Consider the following 25,997-nt stretch of genomic DNA (forward strand, 5'->3'; position numbering starts at 1 on the left):
GGTGTCAGGAAAATAACCTCACACTCAACTTCAACAAAACTAAGGAGATGATTGTGGACTTCAGGAAACAGCAGAGGGAGCACCCCCCTATCCACATCGATGGGACAGTAGTGGAGAGAGTAGTAAGTTTTAATTTCCTCGGCGTACACATCACAGACAAACTGAATTGGTCCACCCACACAGACAGCATTGTGAAGAAGGCGCAGCAGCGCCTCTTCAACCTCAGGAGGCTGAAGAAATTTGGCTTGTCACCAAAAACACTATTTTACAGATGCACAATCGAGAGCATCCTGTCGGGCTGTATCACCGCCTGGTACGGAAACTGCTCCGCCCACAACCGTAAGGGCAAACTACCTTCCCTCCAGGACCTACACCACCCGATGTCACAGGAAGGCCATAAAGATCATCAAGGACAACAACCACCCGAGCCACTGCCTGTTCACCCCGCTATCATCCAGAAGGCGAGGTCAGTACAGGTGCATCAAAGCAGGGACCGAGAGACTGAAAAACAGCTTCTATCTCAAGGCCATCAGACTGTTAAACAGCCACCACTAACATTGAGTGGCTGCTGCCAACACACTGACTCAACTCCAGCCACTTTTGTTGTAAAATATATCACTATCCGCTTTAAACAATGCTACTTAATATAATGTTTACATACCCCACATTATTCATCTCATATGTATATGTATATACTGTACTCTATATCATCTACTGCATTTTTATGTAATACATGTATCACTAGCCACTTTAAACTATGCCACTTTGTTTACATACCCTACATTACTCATCTCATATGTATATACTGTACTCTATACCATCTACTGCATCTTGCCTATGCCGCTCTGTACCATCACTCATTCATATCTTTATGTACATATTCTTTATCCCTTTACACTTGTGTGTATAAGGTTGTAGTTTTGGAATTGTTAGGTTAGATTACTCGTTGGTTATTACTGCATTGTCGGAACTAAAAGCACAAGCATTTCGCTACACTCGCATTAACATCTGCTAACCATGTGTATGTGACAAATAACATTTGATTTGATTTTGATTTGAGGTAGTGTAAACATTGTGTCTTAACGAACCAATACATAATATGGTGCACTTGTCATAACTAGGTTTTAGTCCAGAGAGGCTAGAAAAGTGATCAAGATCCTCAATGAGACTGTGCAGGGATTCAGATTGAGGACTTAAGAAAAAACTGGAGTCATCGGCCTACATTGACACTTTTGTTTTTATCTCCTGGATTTCTAAACCCTTGCTGTTCTTGTTGGATCTAATTTGACCACATCTTGTTGGATCGAACATGAACACACGGTCAAACCCCAATACACATGACCACACAGTCAGACTACAACAATGACAAACAGAGTTCAAATGAGAGAACTGGCACCACACTGAATCAAGGAGATAATGACTAACCAATGATAATGTCACAGTTTCAAATTAGGCAGTAATTAGCATTAGGTGAAAAGACCTCAATCAACCACAACAGATGGAACACTACATGAATGCATGACTGCAGTCTGACAGCAGCTTTGTGGACGATCTTTTCTCTAGCATCCTCTATCCTCTCACAAAGAGCCTTAGCCCGACAGACAGTTGTTGTCAATGCTAGTCACAGTTTAATGGCTAACTGAGGACACAGGTGTTTCTGAGGAATGATCACAGCCATCTGATTATCATGACAGACAGCCTGATGACACAGTGACAGAGTCAATCACTCACTACCTGTGGGCACGATAGAAAAGGCTTCATTCAGTACAGACACGAGTACACACATACATCTACATTACAATAGAGTGATACACATCTAAAACATACAAACACAACAGAACTGTGGGCTTTTTTAACATGCAGGACGGTTCTTGTGATTCTTGACTCACCTGTTCTCAGTGTAGGTGAGGTTGCCAGTACACTCGTTGACCTCCAGGGGGCACTCACATGGACACTCACACTCATTCTGCTCCATCCTGTACAACACAGGGACAACAGTTTCAGCCATGTTCTAAGAATACAGATCCATGAAAGGTATGACTGAAAACCAACAAAATTGCAATGAATTAACTTTGTGATGCAAATATTCACCCCTTTTAATACAGCAAGTTAAACAGATACCTCATTGAATGCATTGGTTTCATGAATAGAAATGTGAAAACACCATGTTGTTTCCTCTGTAACTCCTGTGACTGTATATCTGACCTGTGACAGTTGAGACAGAGGCGGTCCACGGTGCTACAGGCACAGAAAGCCAGCGAATCACAAGTCTCGTTGACGATGCCAGCGAAAGCGTTGGTGCCAGGGATACGAGTCAGACGGTACTTGGAGCAGTGGCTCCCGTGGACCAGGTTAGTCAAGTCACCCTGTGAAGGAAGAGTGAGAGGGAGAGGGGGAACATAGTGAAATATGGTACTAGACAAGGATTTATCCAATGGTTTATATATATATACACTAGATGAGAGACAGGGGGCGCTGTTTTGAAGCCACTGTGCCTCCATCTTGGTAATCCTACACCATTGTAGAAAATGTTTTGGAAGCAAAAGAAATGCATTTATTAATGTTTAAATTTGTTGTGCCATGTTTATTCTATTACAGATAACTTAATGCATACTTTTAATTTAGAATACGTCAGATAAACATTTTTAAAAAATGAAAGAAATAGTACTAAAAATAAAAAAATATGTGTAATTTTGTCCTGGAAACATTTAAATGAAATACCGTAGAATTCCATTAATTCCTATGGAGGTCTGTATTTCTGAGGAGTGCCAATATGGCCGACCGCTGGCTTCAAAGCCTCTCATTGGCCAATACAAGCATCAGCAATCCAGGGTTTATATAAATCATTAGGTTTATCCGACAGTATATGGAGCCACTGTGGACCAGGTTAGTCAGGAGAGACAGGAGGAGTGTTGTCAAGCATCGGAGTTTGTTTTAAAAAGGCTATACACTATGTATTTGAAAACATGGTACTAACTAGACTATGGTTTATCAATGGCTCTACAAAGAAAGGAAGCACTTGGGTCATTTGAGTATCACTCATTGAGGATGCTATACAATTTCTCACCATGTGGTGGGGTTATAATGCTGATGGATACAAATAAAAGCTGTCCTGGGAAAATGTTTTTCTGAGACCAAAACAGGGAGAGGACACTACCTGTCAACTTGCCTCTCACACTTTACTCAGTTAGTTTCAAACAATCCAAAATGGCAGATCTTGTGACACAGGCGCGGTCAGACTTCGGACCACAGGGCCATATTGGGGCCGAGACAGAGCGAGACAGAGCGAGACAGGGCGACAGAGCGAGAGAGAGAGACAGAGCGAGAGAGAGAGAGAGACAGAGCGAGAGACAGAGCGAGAGACAGAGCGAGAGACAGAGCGAGAGAGAGAGACAGAGCGAGAGAGAGAGACAGAGCGAGAGAGAGAGAGAGAGACAGAGCGAGAGAGAGAGACAGAGCGAGAGAGAGAGACAGAGCGAGAGAGAGAGACAGAGCGAGAGCGAGAGACAGAGCGAGAGCGAGAGACAGAGCGAGAGCGAGAGACAGAGCGAGAGCGAGAGACAGAGCGAGAGACAGAGCGAGAGAGAGACAGAGCGAGAGAGAGACAGAGCGAGAGAGAGACAGAGCGAGAGAGAGACAGAGCGAGAGAGAGAGACAGAGCGAGAGAGAGACAGAGCGAGAGAGAGAGACAGAGCGAGAGAGAGAGACAGAGCGAGAGAGAGACAGAGCGAGAGAGAGAGAGAGACAGAGCGAGAGAGAGAGACAGAGCGAGAGAGAGACAGAGCGAGAGAGAGAGAGAGACAGAGCGAGAGAGAGAGAGAGACAGAGCGAGAGAGAGAGAGAGACAGAGCGAGAGAGAGAGAGACAGAGCGAGAGAGAGAGACAGAGCGAGAGAGAGAGACAGAGCGAGAGCGAGAGACAGAGCGAGAGAGAGACAGAGCGAGAGAGAGACAGAGCGAGAGAGAGACAGAGCGAGAGAGAGAGCGAGAGAGAGAGACAGAGCGAGAGAGAGAGACAGAGCGAGAGAGAGAGACAGAGCGAGAGAGAGAGACAGAGCGAGAGAGAGAGACAGAGCGAGAGAGAGAGACAGAGCGAGAGAGAGAGACAGAGCGAGAGAGAGAGACAGAGCGAGAGAGAGAGACAGAGCGAGAGAGAGAGACAGAGCGAGAGAGAGAGACAGAGCGAGAGAGAGAGACAGAGCGAGAGAGAGACAGAGCGAGAGAGAGAGAGCGAGAGAGAGACAGAGCGAGAGAGAGACAGAGCGAGAGAGAGACAGAGCAAGAGAGAGAGAGACAGAAAGACAGAAAATGTCTAATCAATTCAATTTAAGGGTGCTTTATTGGCATGTGAAACATATGTTTACGTTGCCAAAGCAAGTGAATTAGATAAACAAAAAGTGAAATAAACAATACCAAATGAACAGTTAACATTACACTCACAAAGGTTGCAAAAGAATAAAGACATTTCAAATGTCATTATGTCTATATACAGTGTTGCAATGATGTGCAAATAGTTAAAGTACAAAAGGGAAAATAAATACACATAAATATGGGTTGTATTTACAATGCTGTTTGTTCTTCACTGGTTGCCCTTTTCTTGGGGCAACAGGTCACAAATCTTGCTGCTGTGATGGCACACTGTGGTATTTCACCCAATACATATGGGAGTTGGGGTTTTCTAATTCTTTGTGGATCTGTGTAATCTGAGGGAAATATGTGTCTCTAATATGGTCATACATTTGGCAGGAGGTTAGGAAGTGCAGCTCAGTTTCCACCTCATTTTGTGGTCAGTGTGCACATAGCCTGTCTTCTCTTGAGAGCCAGGTCTGCCTTCAGCGGCCTTTCTCAATAGCAAGGCTATGCTCACTGAGTCTGTACATAGTCAAAGATTTTCCTTGATTTTGGGTCAGTCACAGTGGTCAGATATTCTGCCACTGTGTACTCTCTGTTCAGGGCCAAATAGCATTCTAGTTTGCTCTGTTTTTTTGTTAATTATTCCAAATGTGTCAAGTAATTATCTTTTTGTTTTCTCATGATTTGGTTGGGTCTAATTGTGTTGCTGTCCTGGGGCTCTGTGGGTGTGTTTGTGTTTGTGAACAGAGCCCCTGGACCAGCTTGCTTAGGGGACTCTTCTCCAGGTTCATCTCTCTGTGGGTGATGGCTTTGTTATGGAAGGTTTGGGAATCGCTTCCTTTTAGGTGGTTGAAGAATTTAACATCTCTTTTCTGGATTTTGATAATTGGCAGGGTATCGGCCTAATTCTGCTCTGCTCATTATTTGGTGTTTTACATTGTACACAGAGGATATTTTTGCAGAATTCTGCATGCAGTCTCAATTTGGTGTTCGTCCCATTTTGTGAATTCTTGGTCGGTGAGCGGACCCCAGAACTCAAAACCATGAAGGGCAATGGGTTCTATAACTGATTCCAGTATTTTTAGCCAGATCCTAATTAGGATGTCGATAAAAGACAGAACTGTGCAGCCGTCTTCATCGACCTGGCCAAGGCTTTCCAATCTGTCAATCACAGCATTCTTATCGGCAGACTCAGTAGCCTCAGTTTTTCTAATGACTGCCTTGCCTGGTTCACCAACTCCTTTGCAGACAGAGTTCAAATCGGAGGGCATGTTGTCCGGTCCTCTGGCAGTCTCTATGGGGGTGCCACAGGGTTCAATTCTCGGGCCGACTCTTTTCTCTGTATATATCAATGATGTTGCTCTTGCTGGGGGCGATTCCCTAATCAACCTCTACGCAGATGACTCCATTCTGTATACTTCCGGCCCTTCCTTGGACACTGTGCTATCTAACCTCCAAACGAGCTTCAATGCCATAAAACACTCCTTCCGTGGCCTCCACCTGCTCTTAAACGCTAGTAAAACCAAATGCATGCTTTTCAAACGTTCGCTGCCTGCACCCGCATGCCCGACTAGCATCAGCACCCTGGATTTTGTTACTAAAGCACCTTATACCAGCCACCACTGCGACCTGTATGCTCTAGTCGGCTGGCCCTCGCTACATATTCGTCGCCAGACCCACTGGCTCCAGGTCATCTACAAGTCCATGCTAGGTAAAGCTCCGCCTTATCTCAGTTCCCTGGTCACGATGGCAACACCCACTCGTAGCACGCGCTCCAGCATATGTATCTCACTGATCATCCCTAAAGCCAACACCTCATTTGGCCGCCTTTCGTTCCAGTTCTCTGCTGCCTGTGACTGGAACGAATTGCAAAAATCGCTGAAGTTATCTGCTATCTGAGCAGCTAACCGATCGCTGCAGCTGTACATAGTCTATCGGTAAATAGCCGACCCAATTTTACCTACCTCATCCCCATACTGTTTATATTGATTTACTTTTCTGCTCTTTTGCACACCAGTATCTCTACCTGTACATGACCATCTGATCATTTATCACTTATCACTCCAGTGCCTTTTGCACACAATGTATATAGACTCTCTTTTTTTTCTACTGTGTTATTGACTTGTTAGTTGTTTACTCCATGTGTAACTCTGTGTTGTCTGTTCACACTGCTATGCTTTATATTGGCCAGGTAGCAGTTGTAAATGAGAACTTGTTCTCAACTAGCCTACCTGGTTAAATAAAGGTAAAATATTTTTTTTTTTAAAGGATGTCGAATCTTGTGTTCCTTTTGATGGCATAGAAGGCCAGTCTGAGATAGTTCACAGCTTTGTGGAAGTTACAGTGCCTTGCGAAAGTATTCGGCCCCCTTGAACTTTGCGACCTTTTGCCACATTTCAGGCTTCAAACATAAAGATATAAAACTGTATTTTTTTGTGAAGAATCAACAACAAGTGGGACACAATCATGAAGTGGAACGACATTTATTGGATATTTCAAACTTTTTTAACAAATCAAAAACTGAAAAATTGGGCGTGCAAAATTATTCAGCCCCTTTACTTTCAGTGCAGCAAACTCTCTCCAGAAGTTCAGTGAGGATCTCTGAATGATCCAATGTTGACCTAAATGACTAATGATGATAAATACAATCCACCTGGGTGTAATCAAGTCTCCGTATAAATGCACCTGCACTGTGATAGTCTCAGAGGTCCGTTAAAAGCGCAGAGAGCATCATGAAGAACAAGGAACACACCAGGCAGGTCCGAGACACTGTTGTGAAGAAGTTTAAAGCCGGATTTGGATATAAAAAGATTTCCCAAGCTTTAAACATCCCAAGGAGCACTGTGCAAGCGATAATATTGAAATGGAAGGAGTATCAGACCACTGCAAATCTACCAAGACCTGTCCGTCCCTCTAAACTTTCAGCTCATACAAGGAGAAGACTGATCAGAGATGCAGCCAAGAGGTCCATGATCACTCTGGATGAACTGCAGAGATCTACAGCTGAGGTGGGAGACTCTGTCCATAGGACAACAATCAGTCGTATATTGCACAAATCTGGCCTTTATGGAAGAGTGGCAAGAAGAAAGCCATTTCTTAAAAATATCCATAAAAAGTGTTGTTTAAAGTTTACCACAAGCCACCTGGGAGACACACCAAACATGTGGAAGAAGGTGCTCTGGTCAGATGAAACCAAAATTTAACTTTTTGGCAACAATGCAAAACGTTATGTTTGGCGTAAAAGCAACACAGCTGAACACACCATCCCCACTGTCAAACATGGTGGTGGCAGCATCATGGTTTGGGCCTGCTTTTCTTCAGCAGGGACAGGGAAGATGGTTAAAATTGATGGGAAGATGGATGGAGCCAAATACAGGACCATTCTGGAAGAAAACCTGATGGAGTCTGCAAAAGACCTGAGACTGGGACGGAGATTTGTCTTCCAACAAGACAATGATCCAAAACATAAAGCAAAATCTACAATGGAATGGTTCAAAAATAAACATATCCAGGTGTTAGAATGGCCAAGTCAAAGTCCAGACCTGAATCCAATCAAGAATCTGTGGAAAGAACTGAAAACTGCTGTTCACAAATGCTCTCCATCCAACCTCACTGAGCTCGAGCTGTTTTGCAAGGAGGAATGGGAAAAAATGTCAGTCTCTCGATGTGAAAAACTGATAGAGACATACCCCAAGCGACTTACAGCTGTAATCGCAGCAAAAGGTGGCGCTACAAAGTATTAACTTAAGGGGGCTGAATAATTTTGCACGCCCAATTTTTCAGTTTTTGATTTGTTAAAAAAGTTTGAAATATCCAATAAATGTCGTTCCACTTCATGATTGTGTCCCACTTGTTGTTGATTCTTCACAAAAAAATACAGTTTTATATCTTTATGTTTGAAGCCTGAAATGTGGCAAAAGGTCGCAAAGTTCAAGGGGGGCGAATACTTTCGCAAGGCACTGTACCTGTGGTGCTGATGTTTAGGCCGAGGTATGTATAGTTTTTTGAGTGCTCAAGGGCAACGGTGTCTAGATGGAGTTTGTATTTTCTCTGAGCCCCTACTCACAATGATGCTGGTGTTGAACTTGTAGAAACGTTGGACTGTGCGGTCGCTGAAGCTGTTGCACAAATTCTTCTTGACAAAGTTAGGATGGTTCAGGATGTCGTTGGCCACCAGCGGTTCCTTGTGTGTGATGTGCTGCCGCTCGGCTGGAGCGTGACCTTTAGGATCGATGAGGGTGGGGTGGGCCACCAAATAACCCCTGTCCTCCATAATAAAACACCTAGAGAGAGAGAGCGAAATAGACAGCGAGAAAGCGAAGGAGAGAGAGACAGGGAGAGCGACAGAGAGAAAGCGAGAGAGAGAGAAAATACAGTTGACATATTATTCATTTTATGGAACAGTACAAACACTTTAACTTAATACACTTATATCAAATACACATGTCCACTGAAATCCATCAGATTTAAACACAATAGAACCTGAACGTCAGACTTGCTGTGGAAAGGGGAGAGGGAGAGAGCCAGAGCGATTACAGTAGACGTGGAGGGCAAAGAGAGCAGTGTTAAGTCAGGAGAGACAAGGGGTGGTGTTAGAGAGAGCAAATTCTGAATGTTAAGAACACCACATGGGCCAGGCTCCAGATCAGCTCTGTGTATTGTCACACCGGAGCCCCATATTACCCCAAACTGCAGGATAGAAAAGCATTCAACCCCAACCCACCTCCCTCCCCTTCCTCCTGTTAAACATGAACCACTCAACACTGAAGACTCTCGGACAGAGATAGAGAGGGAGACAGGGTAAAGAGTGAGAGAAAGAAAGGGGTAGAGGACTGGAGAGAGAAGGGGGAGAGAGAGGGGGCAGGGGGAGAGAGAGAGAAACTAGAGGGAGGGAAGAGTAGGGGTGGAAAGGCAGACAGAAAAGAGAAAGAGAGAATGTAGCAGCAGAATCTAGCATAACAGGATATTTCTGAATGTAATTATAATCAAGCTTCTCCCTCTCTCACCCTCTTTGTAACTAGCATAAAGTTAATTTGTGGCCCACAACAGATACCAAAGAGAGAGACTCAGGGAAGTTCTCCCACTTAGCAGAGGGTATGCTGGGATGTTGGAGGACCAGGTGAATGTGCCATTCAAATGAGATTCAGAGAGTCTTAAAAACCTCATTGGGTCATCCCTCAGGATCCCTATGAGAAACCGTCAAAAGATCTGTATCAAGAGAGAAGGAGCCTCAATGAAAGACGTACCGGATCTTGTTGCCCTTGTCCTGATTGCAGATGGGTAGCAGGTCCAGCAGAACCTTGTAGAAGTAACGCAGTGTGAAGTCTATCCCCATTACTGCTACTGCATACCCTGAGGCCATCTGAGAACTACACAGAGAGTGGAGAGAACATTATTCAACAGTACACATCTTATATTCTCTAGCTACCTTCCCTGCTTGTGCATGCAAACCTATTCCGAAAACCATGTGCTTGCAGCTCTTGGGAGCTTTATTTGAGAGCAGAGTCTCGGTATACTACAGACGTCACATGACATGCTCACCGGGGCAGAACCAACATCAACAGACTGAGCCTGCCTTATCAGAGCTGTGTGTGTGTGTGTGTGTGTGTGTGTGTGTGTGTGTGTGTGTGTGTGTATTATATCTTAATCCACAGCCTGTGTGTTCCAGTTGTTGGTGATTGCCTCCCGTCTACAGCCTCCTCTGAGATGAACCAGTAATGTTGTAACTGTAGTCAGCAGGAACAAACAGCAGACTGCCAGGGCCACGACACATTCAGATCACAGACTAAACAAGAACATTAGTCTGCCTATTTCCCACTACTTCTTCCTGTTTTGCTCTATGTATTGCTTGAGAAAATGGTATTATGTGGCTCAGGGTCGGGTTTGATTCCTGCTGCGGACACCCATAGGATGAATGTCTGCACGCATGACTAAGTCGTTTTGGATAAAAGTGTCTGCTAAACGGACAGTTCTGAAAAAAATAGAAGAGTAGAGTATCATTAAAAATACTAAAGAAACAGAACATTTCAAATTCATCAACAGTCCCAAATGGAAATCTCTAAGTGTTTATCAGGTTGCCCTGGTAACTAGACTGGTGTATCACCATCACTCTGAGTGACATAGATACAGTCCAGTCCAACTGGGTTTCTTCCAATCAGAGCCTGGGACTGTGGTTGACCCTTGACCCCTCCTACCTGGACGTGTGGACGGTGAGGAAGATGGTGTGTTTGTCCTCCTACAGTACCTGGAAGTGTGGACGGTGAGGAAGATGGTGTGTTTGTCCTCCTACAGTACCTGGAGGTGTGGACGGTGAGGAAGATGGTGTGTTTGTTCTCCTACAGTAGCTGGAGGTGTGGACGGTGAGGAAGATGGTGTGTTTGTTCTCTTACAGTACCTGGAGGTGTGGATGGAGAGGAAGATGGTGTGTTTCTCCTCCTACAGTAACTGGAGGTGTGGACGGTGAGGAAGATGGTGTGTTTGTCCTCCTACCTGGAGGTGTGGACGGTGAGGAAGATAGTGTGTTTGTCCTCCTACAGTACCTGGAGGTGTGGACGTTGAGGAAGATGGTGTGTTTGTTCTCCTACAGTACCTGGAGGTGTGGATGGTGAGGAAGATGGTGTGTTTGTCCTCCTACAGTACCTGGAGGTGTGGACGTTGAGGAAGATGGTGTGTTTGTTCTCCTACAGTACCTGGAGGTGTGGATGGTGAGGAAGATGGTGTGTTTGTCCTCCTACAGTACCTGGAGGTGTGGACGTTGAGGAAGATGGTGTGTTTGTTCTCCTACAGTACCTGGAGGTGTGGATGGTGAGGAAGATGGTGTGTTTGTCCTCCTATCTGGAGGTGTGGACGGTGAGGAAGATGGTGTGTTTGTCCTCCTACAGTACCTGGAGGTGTGGACGGTGAGGAAGATGGTGTGTTTGTTCTCCTACGGTACCTGGAGGTATGGACAGTGAAGAAGATGGTGTGTTTGTCCTCCTACGGTGCCTGGAGGTGTGGACGGTGAGGAAGATGGTGTGTTTGTCCTCCTACCTGGAGGTGTGGACGGTGAGGAAGATAGTGTGTTTGTCCTCCTACAGTACCTGGAGGTGTGGACGTTGAGGAAGATGGTGTGTTTGTTCTCCTACAGTACCTGGAGGTGTGGATGGTGAGGATGATGGTGTGTTTGTCCTCCTACAGTACCTGGAGGTGTGGACGTTGAGGAAGATGGTGTGTTTGTTCTCCTACAGTACCTGGAGGTGTGGATGGTGAGGAAGATGGTGTGTTTGTCCTCCTACAGTACCTGGAGGTGTGGACGTTGAGGAAGATGGTGTGTTTGTTCTCCTACAGTACCTGGAGGTGTGGATGGTGAGGAAGATGGTGTGTTTGTCCTCCTACAGTACCTGGAGGTGTCGACTTGAGGAAGATGGTGTGTTTGTCCTCCTACAGTAGCTGGAGGTGTGGACGGTGAGGAAGATGGTGTGTTTGTCCTCCTATCTGGAGGTGTGGACGGTGAGGAAGATGGTGTGTTTGTCCTCCTACAGTAGCTGGAGGTGTGGATGGTGAGGAAGATGGTGTGTTTGTCCTCCTACAGTACCTGGAGGTGTGGACGGTGAGGAAGCTGGTGTGTTTGTCCTCCTACAGTAGCTGGAGGTGTGGACGGTGAGGAAGATGGTGTGTTTGTCCTCCTACAGTACCTGGAGGTGTGGACGGTGAGGAAGATGGTGTGTTTGTTCTCCTACGGTACCTGGAGGTATGGACAGTGAAGAAGATGGTGTGTTTGTCCTCCTACGGTGCCTGGAGGTGTGGACGGTGAGGAAGATGGTGTGTTTGTCCTCCTACCTGGAGGTGTGGACGGTGAGGAAGATAGTGTGTTTGTCCTCCTACAGTACCTGGAGGTGTGGACGTTGAGGAAGATTGTGTGTTTGTTCTCCTACTGTACCTGGAGGTGTGGATGGTGAGGAAGATGGTGTGTTTGTCCTCCTACAGTACCTGGAGGTGTGGACGTTGAGGAAGATGGTGTGTTTGTTCTCCTACAGTACCTGGAGGTGTGGATGGTGAGGAAGATGGTGTGTTTGTCCTCCTACAGTACCTGGAGGTGTGGACGTTGAGGAAGATGGTGTGTTTGTTCTCCTACAGTACCTGGAGGTGTGGATGGTGAGGAAGATGGTGTGTTTGTCCTCCTACAGTACCTGGAGGTGTCGACTTGAGGAAGATGGTGTGTTTGTCCTCCTACAGTCCCTGGAGGTGTGGACGGTGAGGAAGATGGTGTGTTTGTCCTCCTATCTGGAGGTGTGGACGGTGAGGAAGATGGTGTGTTTGTCCTCCTACAGTACCTGGAGGTGTGGATGGTGAGGAAGATGGTGTGTTTGTCCTCCTACAGTACCTGGGGGTGTGGACGGTGAGGAAGATGGTGTGTTTGTCCTCCTACCTGGAGGTGTGGATGGTGAGGAAGATGGTATGTTTGTCCTCCTACAGTACCTGGAGGTGTGGACATTGAGGAAGATGGTGTGTTTACCTCCTACCTGGAGGTGTGGACGGTGAGGAAGATGGTGTGTTTGTACTCCTACAGTAGCTGGAGGTGTGGATGGTGTGGCTGATGGTGTGTTTGTCCTCCTACAGTACCTAGAGGTGTGGATGGTGAGGAAGATGGTGTGTTTGTACTCCTACAGTACCTGGAGGTGTGGACGGTGAGGAAGATGGTGTGTTTGTACTCCTACAGTAGCTGGAGGTGTGGATGGTGAGGAAGATGGTGTGTTTGTCCTCCTACAGTACCTAGAGGTGTGGATGGTGAGGAAGATGGTGTGTTTGTCCTCCTATCTGGAGTTGTGGATGGTGAGGAAGATGGTGTGTTTGTCCTCCTACAGTACCTGGAGGTGTGGACGGTGAGGAAGCTGGTGTGTTTGTCCTCCTATCTGGAGGTGTGGATGGTGAGGAAGATGGTGTGTTTGTTCTCCTACAGTACCTGGAGGTGTGGATGGTGAGGAAGATGGTGTGTTTGTCCTCCTACAGTACCTGGAGGTGTGGATGGTGAGGAAGATGGTGTGTTTGTCCTCCTACAGTACCTGGAGGTGTGGATGGTGAGGAAGATGGTGTGTTTGTCCTCCTACAGTACCTGGAGGTGTGGATGGTGAGGAAGATGGTGTGTTTGTCCTCCTATCTGGAGGTGTGGACGGTGAGGAAGATGGTGTGTTTGTCCTCCTACCTGGAGGTGTGGATGGTGTGGCTGATGGTGACCACGTATCCGGCCCCGCCCACATCCAGGTAAGGCCCGGTGAAGGTGATGAGGCCAGGGTTCGCCACTGCATGTTGGTACCTGTTTGGGTCAGGGGTTAGAGGTTAAAGATCATGGTCAGTGTGATAGGAAACAAAAACAAACACCTTGACACAACATGCTAATTCCACAACAATACACGTGGATACTGTCTACTAACGAAAGGCTGGGAAAAACATTTAACAGACATTGACACTAAAATATATCTGACTATTCCAGACGGTGGTTCAAAATGAAAAGTGTCATAAAGGATTTAGTAGAACTGAGACTGTTCCATAGAAAGTGAATCATTCCAGCCGTAAACAGAAAGCTATGAGAACCGGGCCAGAACACTGTGGAGCAGGAATCAACTTCCCATCCCTCTCTAGGAGTCTGGAACTACCCCCCCACAACTCCTAAATAAACCTCACCATTGTCTCCGGGACGGATCGAAGGCTTTGTCCATGAGTGAGCCGGGGTAAATCCGAAGCACTCCATTGGGCGTTGCTATGTAACGGCGCACAATGTAGCAGTTGAGGCTACTCATCTCCATGAGTGTCATCCATTCATCTGTGACGTGACTGGTCGCCATCACCTCGTTCCTGACCGACGACTAGAGGGAGAGAGCGATATAGACAGAGGAGCTGAGCTCTCGCTTTAATGCAAGGTAGGCCCAGATCAGGATCTCTCACCACGCACAGAGAGTCTCTCAGTCTCTCCCCCACTCTCTCACCACGTACAGAGAGTAGAGACTCTCTCCCACCACATACAGAGAATCTCTCAGTCTCTCCCCCACTCTCTCACCACATACAGAGTCTCTCAGTCTCTCCCCCACTCTCACCACATACAGAGTCTCTCAGTCTCTCCCCCACTCTCTCACCACATACAGAGTCTCATTCCCTCCACCACATACAGAGAGTATATCAGTCTCTCCACCACTCTCTCACCACATACAGAGAGTCTCAGTCCCTCCACCACATACAGAGAGTATCTCAGTCTCTCCACCACATACAGAGAGTATCTCAGTCTCTCCACCACTCTCTCACCACATACATAGAGTATCTCAGTCTCTCCACCACATACAGAGAGTATCTCAGTCTCTTCACCACTCTCTCACCACATACAGAGAGTCTCAGTCCCTCCACCACATACAGAGAGTATCTCAGTCTCTCCACCACTCTCTCACCACATACAGAGAGTCTCAGTCCCTCCACCACATACAGAGAGTATCTCAGTCTCTCCACCACTCTCTCACCACATACAGAGAGTATCTCAGTCTCTCCACCACTCTCTCACCACATACAGAGAGTATCTCAGTCTCTCCACCACATACAGAGAGTATCTCAGTCTTTCCACCACTCTCTCACCACATACAGAGAGTCTCTCAGTCTCTCCACCACTCTCTCACCACATACAGAGAGTATCTCAGTCTCTTCACCACTCTCTCACCACATACAGAGTCTCTCAGTCTCTCCACCACTCTCTCACCACATACAGAGAGTCTCTCAGTCTCTCCACCACTCTCTCACCACATACAGAGAGTCTCTCAGTCTCTCCACCACTCTCTCACCACATACAGAGAGTCTCTCAGTCTCTCCACCACTCTCTCACCACATACAGAGAGTCTCTCAGTCTCTCCACCACTCTCTCACCACATACAGAGAGTCTCTCAGTCTCTCCACCACTCTCTCACCACATACAGAGAGTATCTCAGTCTCTCCACCACTCTCTCACCACATACAGAGAGTATCTCAGTCTCTCCACCACTCTCTCACCACATACAGAGAGTATCTCAGTCTCTCCACCACTCTCTCACCACATACAGAAAGGGGCTAAAAACATGGAGCTTTTCTCTAGCTTCCTAGCTTCACCTAAAAGACAAAGAAGGCAGTGGAGCTAAGAGACTTGAGGGGCAGTTCGTTGTCTTTCTTTTGGTGGTGTTAGCTAGTGTGGTTTGGCTCACAAGTCTTTCCAGAAGATACGTGTTTGATATTGGTTTGGCTTCTCTGTGTTAATGACTGCCAACTGTGTGTGAGTACCTTGAGTCCAGGGTTGGCAATGAGACGTGTGTTATCACTGAGGTAGGCAGTGTAGTGTTCCACCATGCGTTTGGTCTCTGGTTGGCTGAGGTGTTCGTAGGGCGAGGAGAAACTCCCTGCAGACAGCATCACTGTAGGACTCTCTGACAGAGAGACAGAGAGAGTGAGGAAAATAGAGACTAAATGTAAAGCTCTAAAATCTCTGCCTCAAGCCTAGTTCCTCTCTCACAGTCATTGCCGATGTGGCCTCAGGTCTTACCGACAGTGGCCAGCTGTTTGAAGTGCAGACAGGAGCTGGGCTGACCCAGCAGGTCCAGGCGGTGATAGAGCAGCTTGGAGCTGGGAGCAGTGTTCAGGTTCTTCAGGTGTTTCACAGGGATCTCTGGCTGGACGTTCACTATGCACAGGATGAACGACTTGTCCTGGACCTGGGGAGGGATTGAGGGAGAAGATAATGGATGTTTTTGTGTAGGAGCTTCTACTTAGAATAGAGTGATACAGAGCAGAGACACAGCTAGAGGCATAGTTTTTCCACAATCCATTGATAAGTCATGACTGATCCTAACTTGTAAGGGGAGTTGAGGTTCAGGGCTACCTCTGGAACTACCTCTGGAACTACCTCTGGAACTACCTCTGGAACTACCTCTGGAACTACCTCTGGAACTACCTCTGGAACTACCTCTGGAACTACCTCTGGGAGAGAGGGACAAAGAAGATGAAGATGCAGTACTGCATTACTGGCTTGTTACGTTATGGAGAGGGAGTGAGAGAGGGACAGAGGGGAAGGAAGCGAGGGACAGAGGGGAAGGAAGGGAGGGACAGAGGGGAAGGAAGGGAGGGACAGAGGGGAAGGAAGGGAGGGACAGAGGGGAAGGAAGCGAGGGACAGAGGGGAAGGAAGGGAGGGACAAAGGGGAAGGAAGGGAGGGACAGAGGGGAAGGAAGGGAGGGACAGAGGGGAAGGAAGGGAGGGACAGAGGGGAAGGAAGCGAGGGACAGAGGGGAAGGAAGGGAGGGACAGAGGGGAAGGAAGGGAGGGACAGAGGGGAAGGAAGGGAGGGACAGAGGGGAAGGAAGGGAGGGACAGAGGGGAAGGAAGGGAGGGACAGAGGGGAAGGAAGCGAGGGACAAAGGGGAAGGAAGGGAGGGACAGAGGGGAAGGAAGCGAGGGACAGAGGGGAAGGAAGCGAGGGACAGAGGGGAAGGAAGGGAGGGACAGAGGGGAAGGAAGGGAGGGACAGAGGGGAAGGAAGGGAGGGACAGAGGGGAAGGAAGGGAGGGACAGAGGGGAAGGAAGCAAGGGACAGAGGGGAAGGAAGGGAGGGACAGAGGGGAAGGAAGGGAGGGACAGAGGGGAAGGAAGGGAGGGACAGAGGGGAAGGAAGGGAGGGACAGAGGGGAAGGAAGGGAGGGACAAAGGGGAAGGAAGGGAGGGACAGAGGGGAAGGAAGCAAGGGACAGAGGGGAAGGAAGGGAGGGACAGAGGGGAAGGAAGGGAGGGACAGAGGGGAAGGAAGGGAGGGACAGAGGGGAAGGAAGGGAGGGACAGAGGGGAAGGAAGGGAGGGACAGAGGGGAAGGAAGGGAGGGACAGAGGGGAAGGAAGCAAGGGACAGAGGGGAAGGAAGGGAGGGACAGAGGGGAAGGAAGGGAGGGACAGAGGGGAAGGAAGGGAGGGACAAAGGGGAAGGAAGCGAGGGACAGAGGGGAAGGAAGGGAGGGACAGAGGGGAAGGAAGGGAGGGACAGAGTGGAAGGAAGGGAGGGACAGAGGGGAAGGAAGGGAGGGACAGAGGGGAAGGAAGGGAGGGACAGAGGGGAAGGAAGGGAGGGACAGAGGGGAAGGAAGGGAGGGACAGAGGGGAAGGAAGGGAGGGACAAAGGGGAAGGAAGGGAGGGACAAAGGGGAAGGAAGGGAGGGACAGAGGGGAAGGAAGCAAGGGACAGAGGGGAAGGAAGGGAGGGACAGAGGGGAAGGAAGGGAGGGACAGAGGGGAAGGAAGGGAGGGACAGAGGGGAAGGAAGGGAGGGACAGAGGGGAAGGAAGGGAGGGGAAAAAGGATATAGATCTAGAGAGGAGAAAGACAAGACAGACACAGACAGACAATCAGTGTGACAGACAGACAATCAGCAGTGCATCGTACCAGTTTCCATGTGTAACTGACGTTGTAGGCATCCTTGCTAGGGTCTCGGAGGCGGTTGGTGTGCCAGGACAGAGAGGAGTTGGTGGGCACAGCTATCACCTGACTACCCAGGGGCAGACTGGAGAGAGGAACAGGAAGTAGGAGGGTTAATATTAGCAACACAAGATTGTGCAATGCAGTCCGATCACCAAAACACCTCAGACTACAGTATATAAACAAAGATTTCTAGTGTCATGACGTTGCCCTCTTTGGACACCGCGAGCACCATCCCCCTACCTCTGCACCATCTCTCTCTGTCTCCTACAACCAGGCTGCTGTGGTCAGAGAGGTTGTAAATTCCTGGAGGAGACTATCTCCTCATGGCCACAGTATAGAGAGAGAGAGTGAGTTTCATAGAGAGAACAAAGGAATTTCTTCCACCTCACAGAATTGGAGAACCGAAAGACATTTATGTTCTGGAGAAAGTATAAAAGATCGGTGAACAATCCAGCTACGAACTGGTCCATTTGGTACAATTTTGTGAAACTCATGGGAGACAATTCGGCCACATTACCATAACGCTGTTTATACAATAGCCTCAGTTATGAGGATAACATCTAATTGTTGTATAAGATGAATAAGTGAGGATGATACTGTTTGTGAAATTGTGTAATGTGATTTTGGACTGTTTAATGAAGGAAACTCCAATTCCCTTTGGAGTTTAACTAAATCAGAGGACCGCCCATGAGCACAGTCCGGCGTCATGGGACAGGCCCCTTTCTGCTCTTCCAAATAAAACCCCCACCCGGTTTTCTATCACCAGACCAGCTTACCTCGATAACGAGAGGGCCAAGGTTTGAGAGGAGACCGAGCATACCTCAATTAAGAGATGGCTAAAGGTTGCAGACCAGCTTACCATGAGAGGGCCAAGGTCTGAGGAGAGACCACAAACCTGAGTATAAGCTAAGGTTTGAGTAGATAGTTGAATCTTTTAACCATACCACGTGGTTAAACACTTAGACTATCGATACCAACAGAATAAGAACAAGTCCTTGATATTAATTACTAGTCTGCAGCTAGGAATTCGGTATCATTGAACGCAAAGACCGACAACTGACGAAACACCTATTCTATAACGACATGAATGAATGTCACTCTGAACTATCCATTCTAACCACAACAGAGAGAGAAAGAGGGTGGACAGACTCTCCAACAGAAACAAACTTTTCAACAGAGATCCCGGCGACACACTGAATGTGAATACACTGCTCAAAAAAATAAAGGGAACACTTAAACAACACAATGTAACTCCAAGTCAATACCACTTCTGTGAAATCAAAATGTCCACTTAGGAAGCAACACTGATTGGCAATACATTTCACATGCTGTTGTGCAAATGGAATAGACAACAGGTGGAAATTATAGATAATTAGCAAGACACCCCCAATAAAGGAGTGGTTCTGCAGGTGATAACCACAGACCACTTCTCAGTTCCTATGCTTCCTGGCTGATGTTTTGGTCACTTTTGAATGCTGGCGGTGCTTTCACTCTAGTGGTAGCATGAGACGGAGTCTACAACCCACACAAGTGGCTCAGGTAGTGCAGCTCATCCAGAATAGCACATCAATGCGAGCTGTGGCAAGAAGGTTTGCTGTGTCTGTCAGCGTAGTGTCCAGAGCATGGAGGCGCTACCAGGAGACAGGCCAGTACATCAGGAGACGTGGAGGAGGCTGTGTAGGAGGGCAACAACCCAGCAGCAGGACCGCTACCTCCGCCTTTGTGCAAGGACGAGCAGGAGGAGCACTGCCAGAGCCCTGCAAAATGACCTCCAGCAGGCCACAAATGTGCATGTGCCTGCTCAAACGGTCAGAAACAGACTCCATGAGGGTGGTATGAGGGTCCGACGTCCACAGGTGGGGGTTGTGCTTACAGCCCAACACCGTGCAGGACGTTTGGCATTTGCCAGAGAACACCAAGATTGGCAAATTTGCCACTGGCGCCCTGTGCTCTTCACAGATGAAAGCAGATTCACACTGAGCATGTGACAGACGTGACAGAGTCTGGAGACGCAGTGGAGAACGTTCTGCTGCCTGCAACATCCTCCAACATGACCGGTTTGGCGGTGGGTCAGTCATGGTGTGGGGTGGCATTTCTTTGGGGGGCCACACAGCCCTCCATGTGCTCGCCAGAGGTAGCCTGACTGCCATTAGGTACCGAGATGAGATCCTCAGACCCCTTGTGAGACCATATGCTGGTGTGGTTGGCCCTGGGTTCCTCCTAATGCAAGACAATGCTAGACCTCATGTGGCTGGAGTGTGTCAGCAGTTCCTGCAAGAGGAAGGCATTGATGCTATGGACTGGCCCGCCCGTTCCCCTGACCTGAATCCAATTGAACACATCTGGGACATCATGTCTCGCTCCATCCACCAACGCCACGTTGCACCACAGACTGTCCAGGAGTTTGAGGATGCTTTAGTCCAGGTCTGGGAGGAGATCCCTCAGGAGACCATACGCCACCTCATCAGGAGCATGCCCAGGCGTTGTAGGGCGGTCATACAGCCACGTGGAGGCCACACACACAACTGAGCCTCATTTTGACTTGTTTTAAGGACAATACCTCAAAGTTGGATCAGCCTGTAGTGTGGTTTTCCACTTTAATTTTGAGTGTGACTCCAAATCCAGACCTCCATGGTTGATAAATTTGATTTCCATTGATAATTTGTGTGATTTTGTTGTCAGCACATTCAACTATGTAAAGAAAAAAGTATTTAATAAGAGTATTTCATTCATTCAGATCTAGGATGTGTTATTTTAGTGTTCCCTTTATTTTTTTGAGCAGTGTATATACAGTGCCTTGCGAAAGTATTCGGCCCCCTTGAACTTTGCGACCTTTTGCCACATTTCAGGCTTCAAACATAAAGATATAAAACTGTATTTTTTTGTGAAGAATCAACAACAAGTGGGACACAATCATGAAGTGGAACGACATTTATTGGATATTTCAAACTTTTTTAACAAATCAAAAACTGAAAAATTGGGCGTGCAAAGTTATTCAGCCCCCTTAAGTTAATACTTTGTAGCGCCACCTTATGCTGCGATTACAGCTGTAAGTCGCTTGGGGTATGTCTCTATCAGTTTTGCACATCGAGAGACTGACATTTTTTCCCATTCCTCCTTGCAAAACAGCTCGAGCTCAGTGAGGTTGGATGGAGAGCATTTGTGAACAGCAGTTTTCAGTTCTTTCCACAGATTCTCGATTGGATTCAGGTCTGGACTTTGACTTGGCCATTCTAACACCTGGATATGTTTATTTTTGAACCATTCCATTGTAGATTTTGCTTTATGTTTTGGATCATTGTCTTGTTGGAAGACAAATCTCCGTCCCAGTCTCAGGTCTTTTGCAGACTCCATCAGGTTTTCTTCCAGAATGGTCCTGTATTTGGCTCCATCCATCTTCCCATCAATTTTAACCATCTTCCCTGTCCCTGCCGAAGAAAAGCAGGCCCAAACCATGATGCTGCCACCACCATGTTTGACAGTGGGGATGGTGTGTTCAGCTGTGTTGCTTTTACGCCAAACATAACGTTTTGCATTGTTGCCAAAAAGTTCAATTTTGGTTTCATCTGACCAGAGCACCTTCTTCCACATGTTTGGTGTGTCTCCCAGGTGGCTTGTGGCAAACTTTAAACAACACTTTTTTATGGATTTCTTTAAGAAATGGCTTTCTTCTTGCCACTCTTCCATAAAGGCCAGATTTGTGCAATATACGACTGATTGTTGTCCTATGGACAGAGTCTTCCACCTCAGCTGTAGATCTCTGCAGTTCATCCAGAGTGATCATGGGCTTCTTGGCTGCATCTCTGATCAGTCTTCTCCTTGTATGAGCTGAAAGTTTAGAGGGACGGACAGGTCTTGGTAGATTTGCAGTGGTCTGATACTCCTTCCATTTCAATATTATCGCTTGCACAGTGCTCCTTGGGATGTTTAAAGCTTGGGAAATCTTTTTGTATCCAAATCCGGCTTTAAACTTCTTCACAACAGTGTCTCGGACCTGCCTGGTGTGTTCCTTGTTCTTCATGATGCTCTCTGCACTTTTAACGGACCTCTGAGACTATCACAGTGCAGGTGCATTTATACAGAGACTTGATTACACACAGGTGGATTGTATTTATCATCATTAGTCATTTAGGTCAACATTGGATCATTCAGAGATCCTCACTGAACTTCTGGAGAGAGTTTGCTGCACTGAAAGTAAAGGGGCTGAATAATTTTGCACGCCCAATTTTTCAGTTTTTGATTTGTTAAAAAAGTTTGAAATATCCAATAAATGTCATTCCACTTCATGATTGTGTCCCACTTGTTGTTGATTCTTCACAAAAAAATACAGTTTTATATCTTTATGTTTGAAGCCTGAAATGTGGCAAAAGGTCGCAAAGTTCAAGGGGGCCGAATACTTTCGCAAGGCACTGTAACTTCCACAAAGCTGTGAACTATCTCAGACTGGCCTTCTATGCCATCAAAAGGAACACAAGATTCGACATCCTTTAAAAAAAAAAATATTTTACCTTTATTTAACCAGGTAGGCTAGTTGAGAACAAGTTCTCATTTACAACTGCTACCTGGCCAATATAAAGCATAGCAGTGTGAACAGACAACACAGAGTTACACATGGAGTAAACAACTAACATGTAACCATATCTACTGTTTGTTATGTATTTCTGTGAATTACTTAGTTAGTAAATAAAGTATTTTAAAACAATTGATGTATGGATGACTCATAGTGAAGACTGGGCTCGTGCAGATGACCACCAATTTACGACGTTTGGAATGAGACTAACGTGAGGTAAATAATAATTAATTAATTCGAAGACTAATTGATCAGATATTAAAATATCTGAAAGTTATGTTAGGAAAATTCTAACTTTATAATCTGAATATTTTCCTTGGTGCCCCGACTTCCTAGTTAATTACAGTTCATGATTAATCAGTTTAATCGCATAATAATAATAATTACAGAGAGTTATTTGATAAATAAGTCTTCAGTTTTTATGATGCAAAAGACATGACACTATGACAAAGAGAGTGGATGAAAACATCTTACTACATTACTAGTCTGCCTTGAGTTTCCAGAATCTATACATACTGGTGAAATCCCACCTCTCATTGCCCCCTGACCCTTGACCCTAACTCACCGGAGAATGTTGTCCCGTACTATGGGGAAGCCAGGGATGTTCTCATAGTGGATGATGTCAGTGTGGAGGGGAGGCTCTGTCATCAGGTAGGGCCGCGTGAGGGACGGGTGCATCAGGGTGTAACCTGGGAAACCAAAAACAACTACATCATCAGAACTGAAAAAGCATCATCAATCAATGCCATCAGGGGCTCTTCACAGGAGCAGCCCTTCATGCAGCCCCCAGCACCTTGACCCCACCTCACCCCAGGGACGGGCTACTGCTCCTTGGGCAGGGTGAGGCCAGATCACCCCTAGACCCCTAGTACTGTGGTCCTGTATCCAGGCAGGCACCAGAGCAGCACTAATAGTAAGCTATGGGAGATTGAAAGCCCTTACGAGGGAGGGAAGGAGGGAGAGAAGGGGGGGGTTGCATTTTAAGTAGGGCAAACCGAGAGAGAGCTAGGGAGACCGAGCGAGCAAGAGCGAGGAGAATCCCTTTTCTCTAACGACAAGGTATCTCTGACCATATCACCAACCATTCGGATTGTTTACCAAAATCCCTCTAGGGAGTACAGAGGATATACTGCTAGGCTGACCAAGTTTCATAATAACCCAGTCAATACACATGTCTGAGCATGGCCTTTCCAAACCACCCTAGTAAACCACCCTAGCTCTTAAATATAGCTAGTCTGTGTTAACACTAAAGGAAAACCTAAAAGTAGTGGCCGTGAAGCACTGAGACAAACCCTAGCTCTGGCCCAGTCCCTGCTACAGGAACTGTAGCCTGTTCAGATGGGTTAAATGGAAAGTGAAATCTGGACACTGACTGTAGGTCTATAACCTCTCACATAGCCTTACTATTAACTCCTGCAGAATTAAACATTTCTTGCAGTGAAATTATGCACTAAATGTAGGCTAAATTTGGACTTGGGAAAAGGAGTGGAGAAATATGCTTTCTTTCTGCATCTTCAGATAGCTGGGTCGTTTTCACAGCTTTCTATTTCCTTACAACTGGTCCAACTGATGTCATTTGGACATTTTGCACAGACATTTTTTTTTTTTTTTTTTGCATTATTGCATTTTCTTCCCGGTCCCTAAACGTCTTTGCTCCACAAAAGAAAATGACACAGAGAAAAAACTTTACCGATGTCAACAAAACTGAACCATTCTATAGATGACATTATTCTGGAGAGGAGGGGTTTATTTAGTCTTCTAGGGCAACATATAATGACAGGAGAGAAGCTGCATTTATAGACCAGTTGACTAACAAATAGCCTACAAAAAGGTTGGAAATTACGAAGAAGCATATCTAAATCAGGCCAAACACATCCTGCATCCGCTAATGGGGTGCAAACTGGTCTTATGCATGCCTAATGACCGTACTCAGTCAGACTGGCACTCCCCCTCCGAGTCAGAGCTAACACTGGCTCCACTATGCCAGACACTGGGTCCAAAAGTAGCAGTACTACTGTAGCACTGTGGCCAAGTGTAGAGAACTAATGTTATCTTCCCTGGGATGCCCCAGAGAGGCCTACTCTGTCATACAATACTGTGGCCTGGAGAGGAGAGCACTAATGTTATCTTCCCTGGGATGCCCCAAAGAGGCCAACTCTGTCATACAATACTGTGGCCTGGAGAGGAGAGCACTAATGTTATCTTCCCTGGGATGCCCCAGAGAGGCCAACTCTGTCATACAATACTGTGGCCTGGAGAGGAGAGCACTAATGTTATCTTCCCTGGGATGCCCCAGAGAGGCCTACTCTGTCATACAATACTGTGGCCTGGAGAGGAGAGCACTAATAACAGAAGAACTAAAAGGCTGAGACAAGACATTCACATAGGAGTTGTTGTCCTCGAGGAGAGTGCTGGGTTAGGATAAGTGTGGAGGTGTAGGACACACCTTTGTTGTCTATGAGGAAGGTGTAGGAGGCCAGCGTTAGGGTTAGTGTGTAGGGTTTAGGGTTGGTATAAGGTGTACCTTTGTTGTCTATGAGGAAGGTGTAGGAGGCCAAGGAATCCTGGTAGTAGGTGACGTCCTCTAGAATGTAGGCTAGGTTCACGTCCACCCCAACCACACCCAGCAACAGGTTGCCAAAGTAACAGGGCCGGCTCACCGTCATGATGAAACCTGCAGGGAGAGGACAGATAGTTTTACATGACACTGATTGATCACCAAGAGCCCAAATCAATCTGATCCAGTTAATAATATTTTCTTTACCACTGATTTAGGTTTAGCAGTGTACATTAGTTCTAACCTTAAACGTGATGTGGACATAAGAGCAGAACTGGTCCCAGACCAGTTGTTAGGTCCCAACTATAATCTCCCCCAAATTTTAACAGCCATGACCCAGGACCAATTGTTAGGAACTGTTGAAGCTGGACAGATCTATCATCTATTCGTTACCACTGATTTAGGATCAGATCCCTGTACCTCAGCTCTAGCCTTAACCATAATGACTAGAACAGACCAACTGGTCCTAGATCTGTGTCTAAACCCACCGTCTCCCATGGGGTCCTGGTAGGGCAGGCTGAAGCAGGACAGGTCTATCATGCGGTTGGGCAGGTTGATGTAGAAGCGTCCCACGGTGGTCTCCAGGTTACTGAGCTGATTCAGGACCATCATGCTCCCCTTCACCACGGGTAGCGCTGAGCGGTCCGGGACGCCGTACTTCAAAGAGTTCTGCTCCGCTAGGTCACGCAGGAACGCTAGCTCCTTCAGACCCGTCACGCCCTCTGTTGAGGAAGAAGAGAGCAACACAGATGTTTTACAGATGTTTTGCAGATGCGTTCAAATATATTGGAACCATTGAACGATTCACTATTTCTTGTAAAATAAGTTGACAATTTCAAAAACTGTGTTCACACATGTATTTGTTTGATGCACAGGACACAGGACACCCAAAAATACAAAATAAAAACGTACACATTGCGATTTTTCACTTCAAAGTGGAAAAATTGCCTGGTTAAAACCTCTTAGAGCTCTAGGGGCGCTATTTCATTTTTGGATAAAAAACGTTCCCGTTTTAAGCGCGATATTTTGTCAGGAAAAGATGCTCGACTATGCATATTCTTGACAGTTTTGGA

At 46.7% G+C, this 25,997-nt stretch overlaps 1 protein-coding gene across 2 annotated transcripts in view; it reads right to left on the bottom strand.

Annotated features, from left to right (window-relative positions):
• Positions 1-25,997, bottom strand: part of cachd1 (cache domain containing 1) — a 155,713-nt gene that overhangs the window by 19,586 nt on the left and 110,130 nt on the right. For both annotated transcript variants that reach the window (XM_036978626.1, XM_036978627.1), the window contains exons 9-20: positions 25,413-25,646; positions 24,892-25,041; positions 22,933-23,056; positions 17,762-17,879; positions 15,880-16,048; positions 15,621-15,763; positions 14,013-14,194; positions 13,534-13,644; positions 9,599-9,721; positions 8,419-8,635; positions 2,206-2,366; positions 1,890-1,976 (exon numbers count right to left, since the gene is read on the bottom strand). In XM_036978626.1, the coding sequence (XP_036834521.1) occupies positions 1,890-1,976; positions 2,206-2,366; positions 8,419-8,635; positions 9,599-9,721; positions 13,534-13,644; positions 14,013-14,194; positions 15,621-15,763; positions 15,880-16,048; positions 17,762-17,879; positions 22,933-23,056; positions 24,892-25,041; positions 25,413-25,646 (1,819 nt within the window). The remainder of the gene's footprint in view (positions 1-1,889; positions 1,977-2,205; positions 2,367-8,418; positions 8,636-9,598; positions 9,722-13,533; positions 13,645-14,012; positions 14,195-15,620; positions 15,764-15,879; positions 16,049-17,761; positions 17,880-22,932; positions 23,057-24,891; positions 25,042-25,412; positions 25,647-25,997) is intronic.

This window comes from Oncorhynchus mykiss, chromosome 5, assembly GCF_013265735.2.
Source record: "Oncorhynchus mykiss isolate Arlee chromosome 5, USDA_OmykA_1.1, whole genome shotgun sequence".
NCBI lineage: Eukaryota > Metazoa > Chordata > Actinopteri > Salmoniformes > Salmonidae > Oncorhynchus > Oncorhynchus mykiss.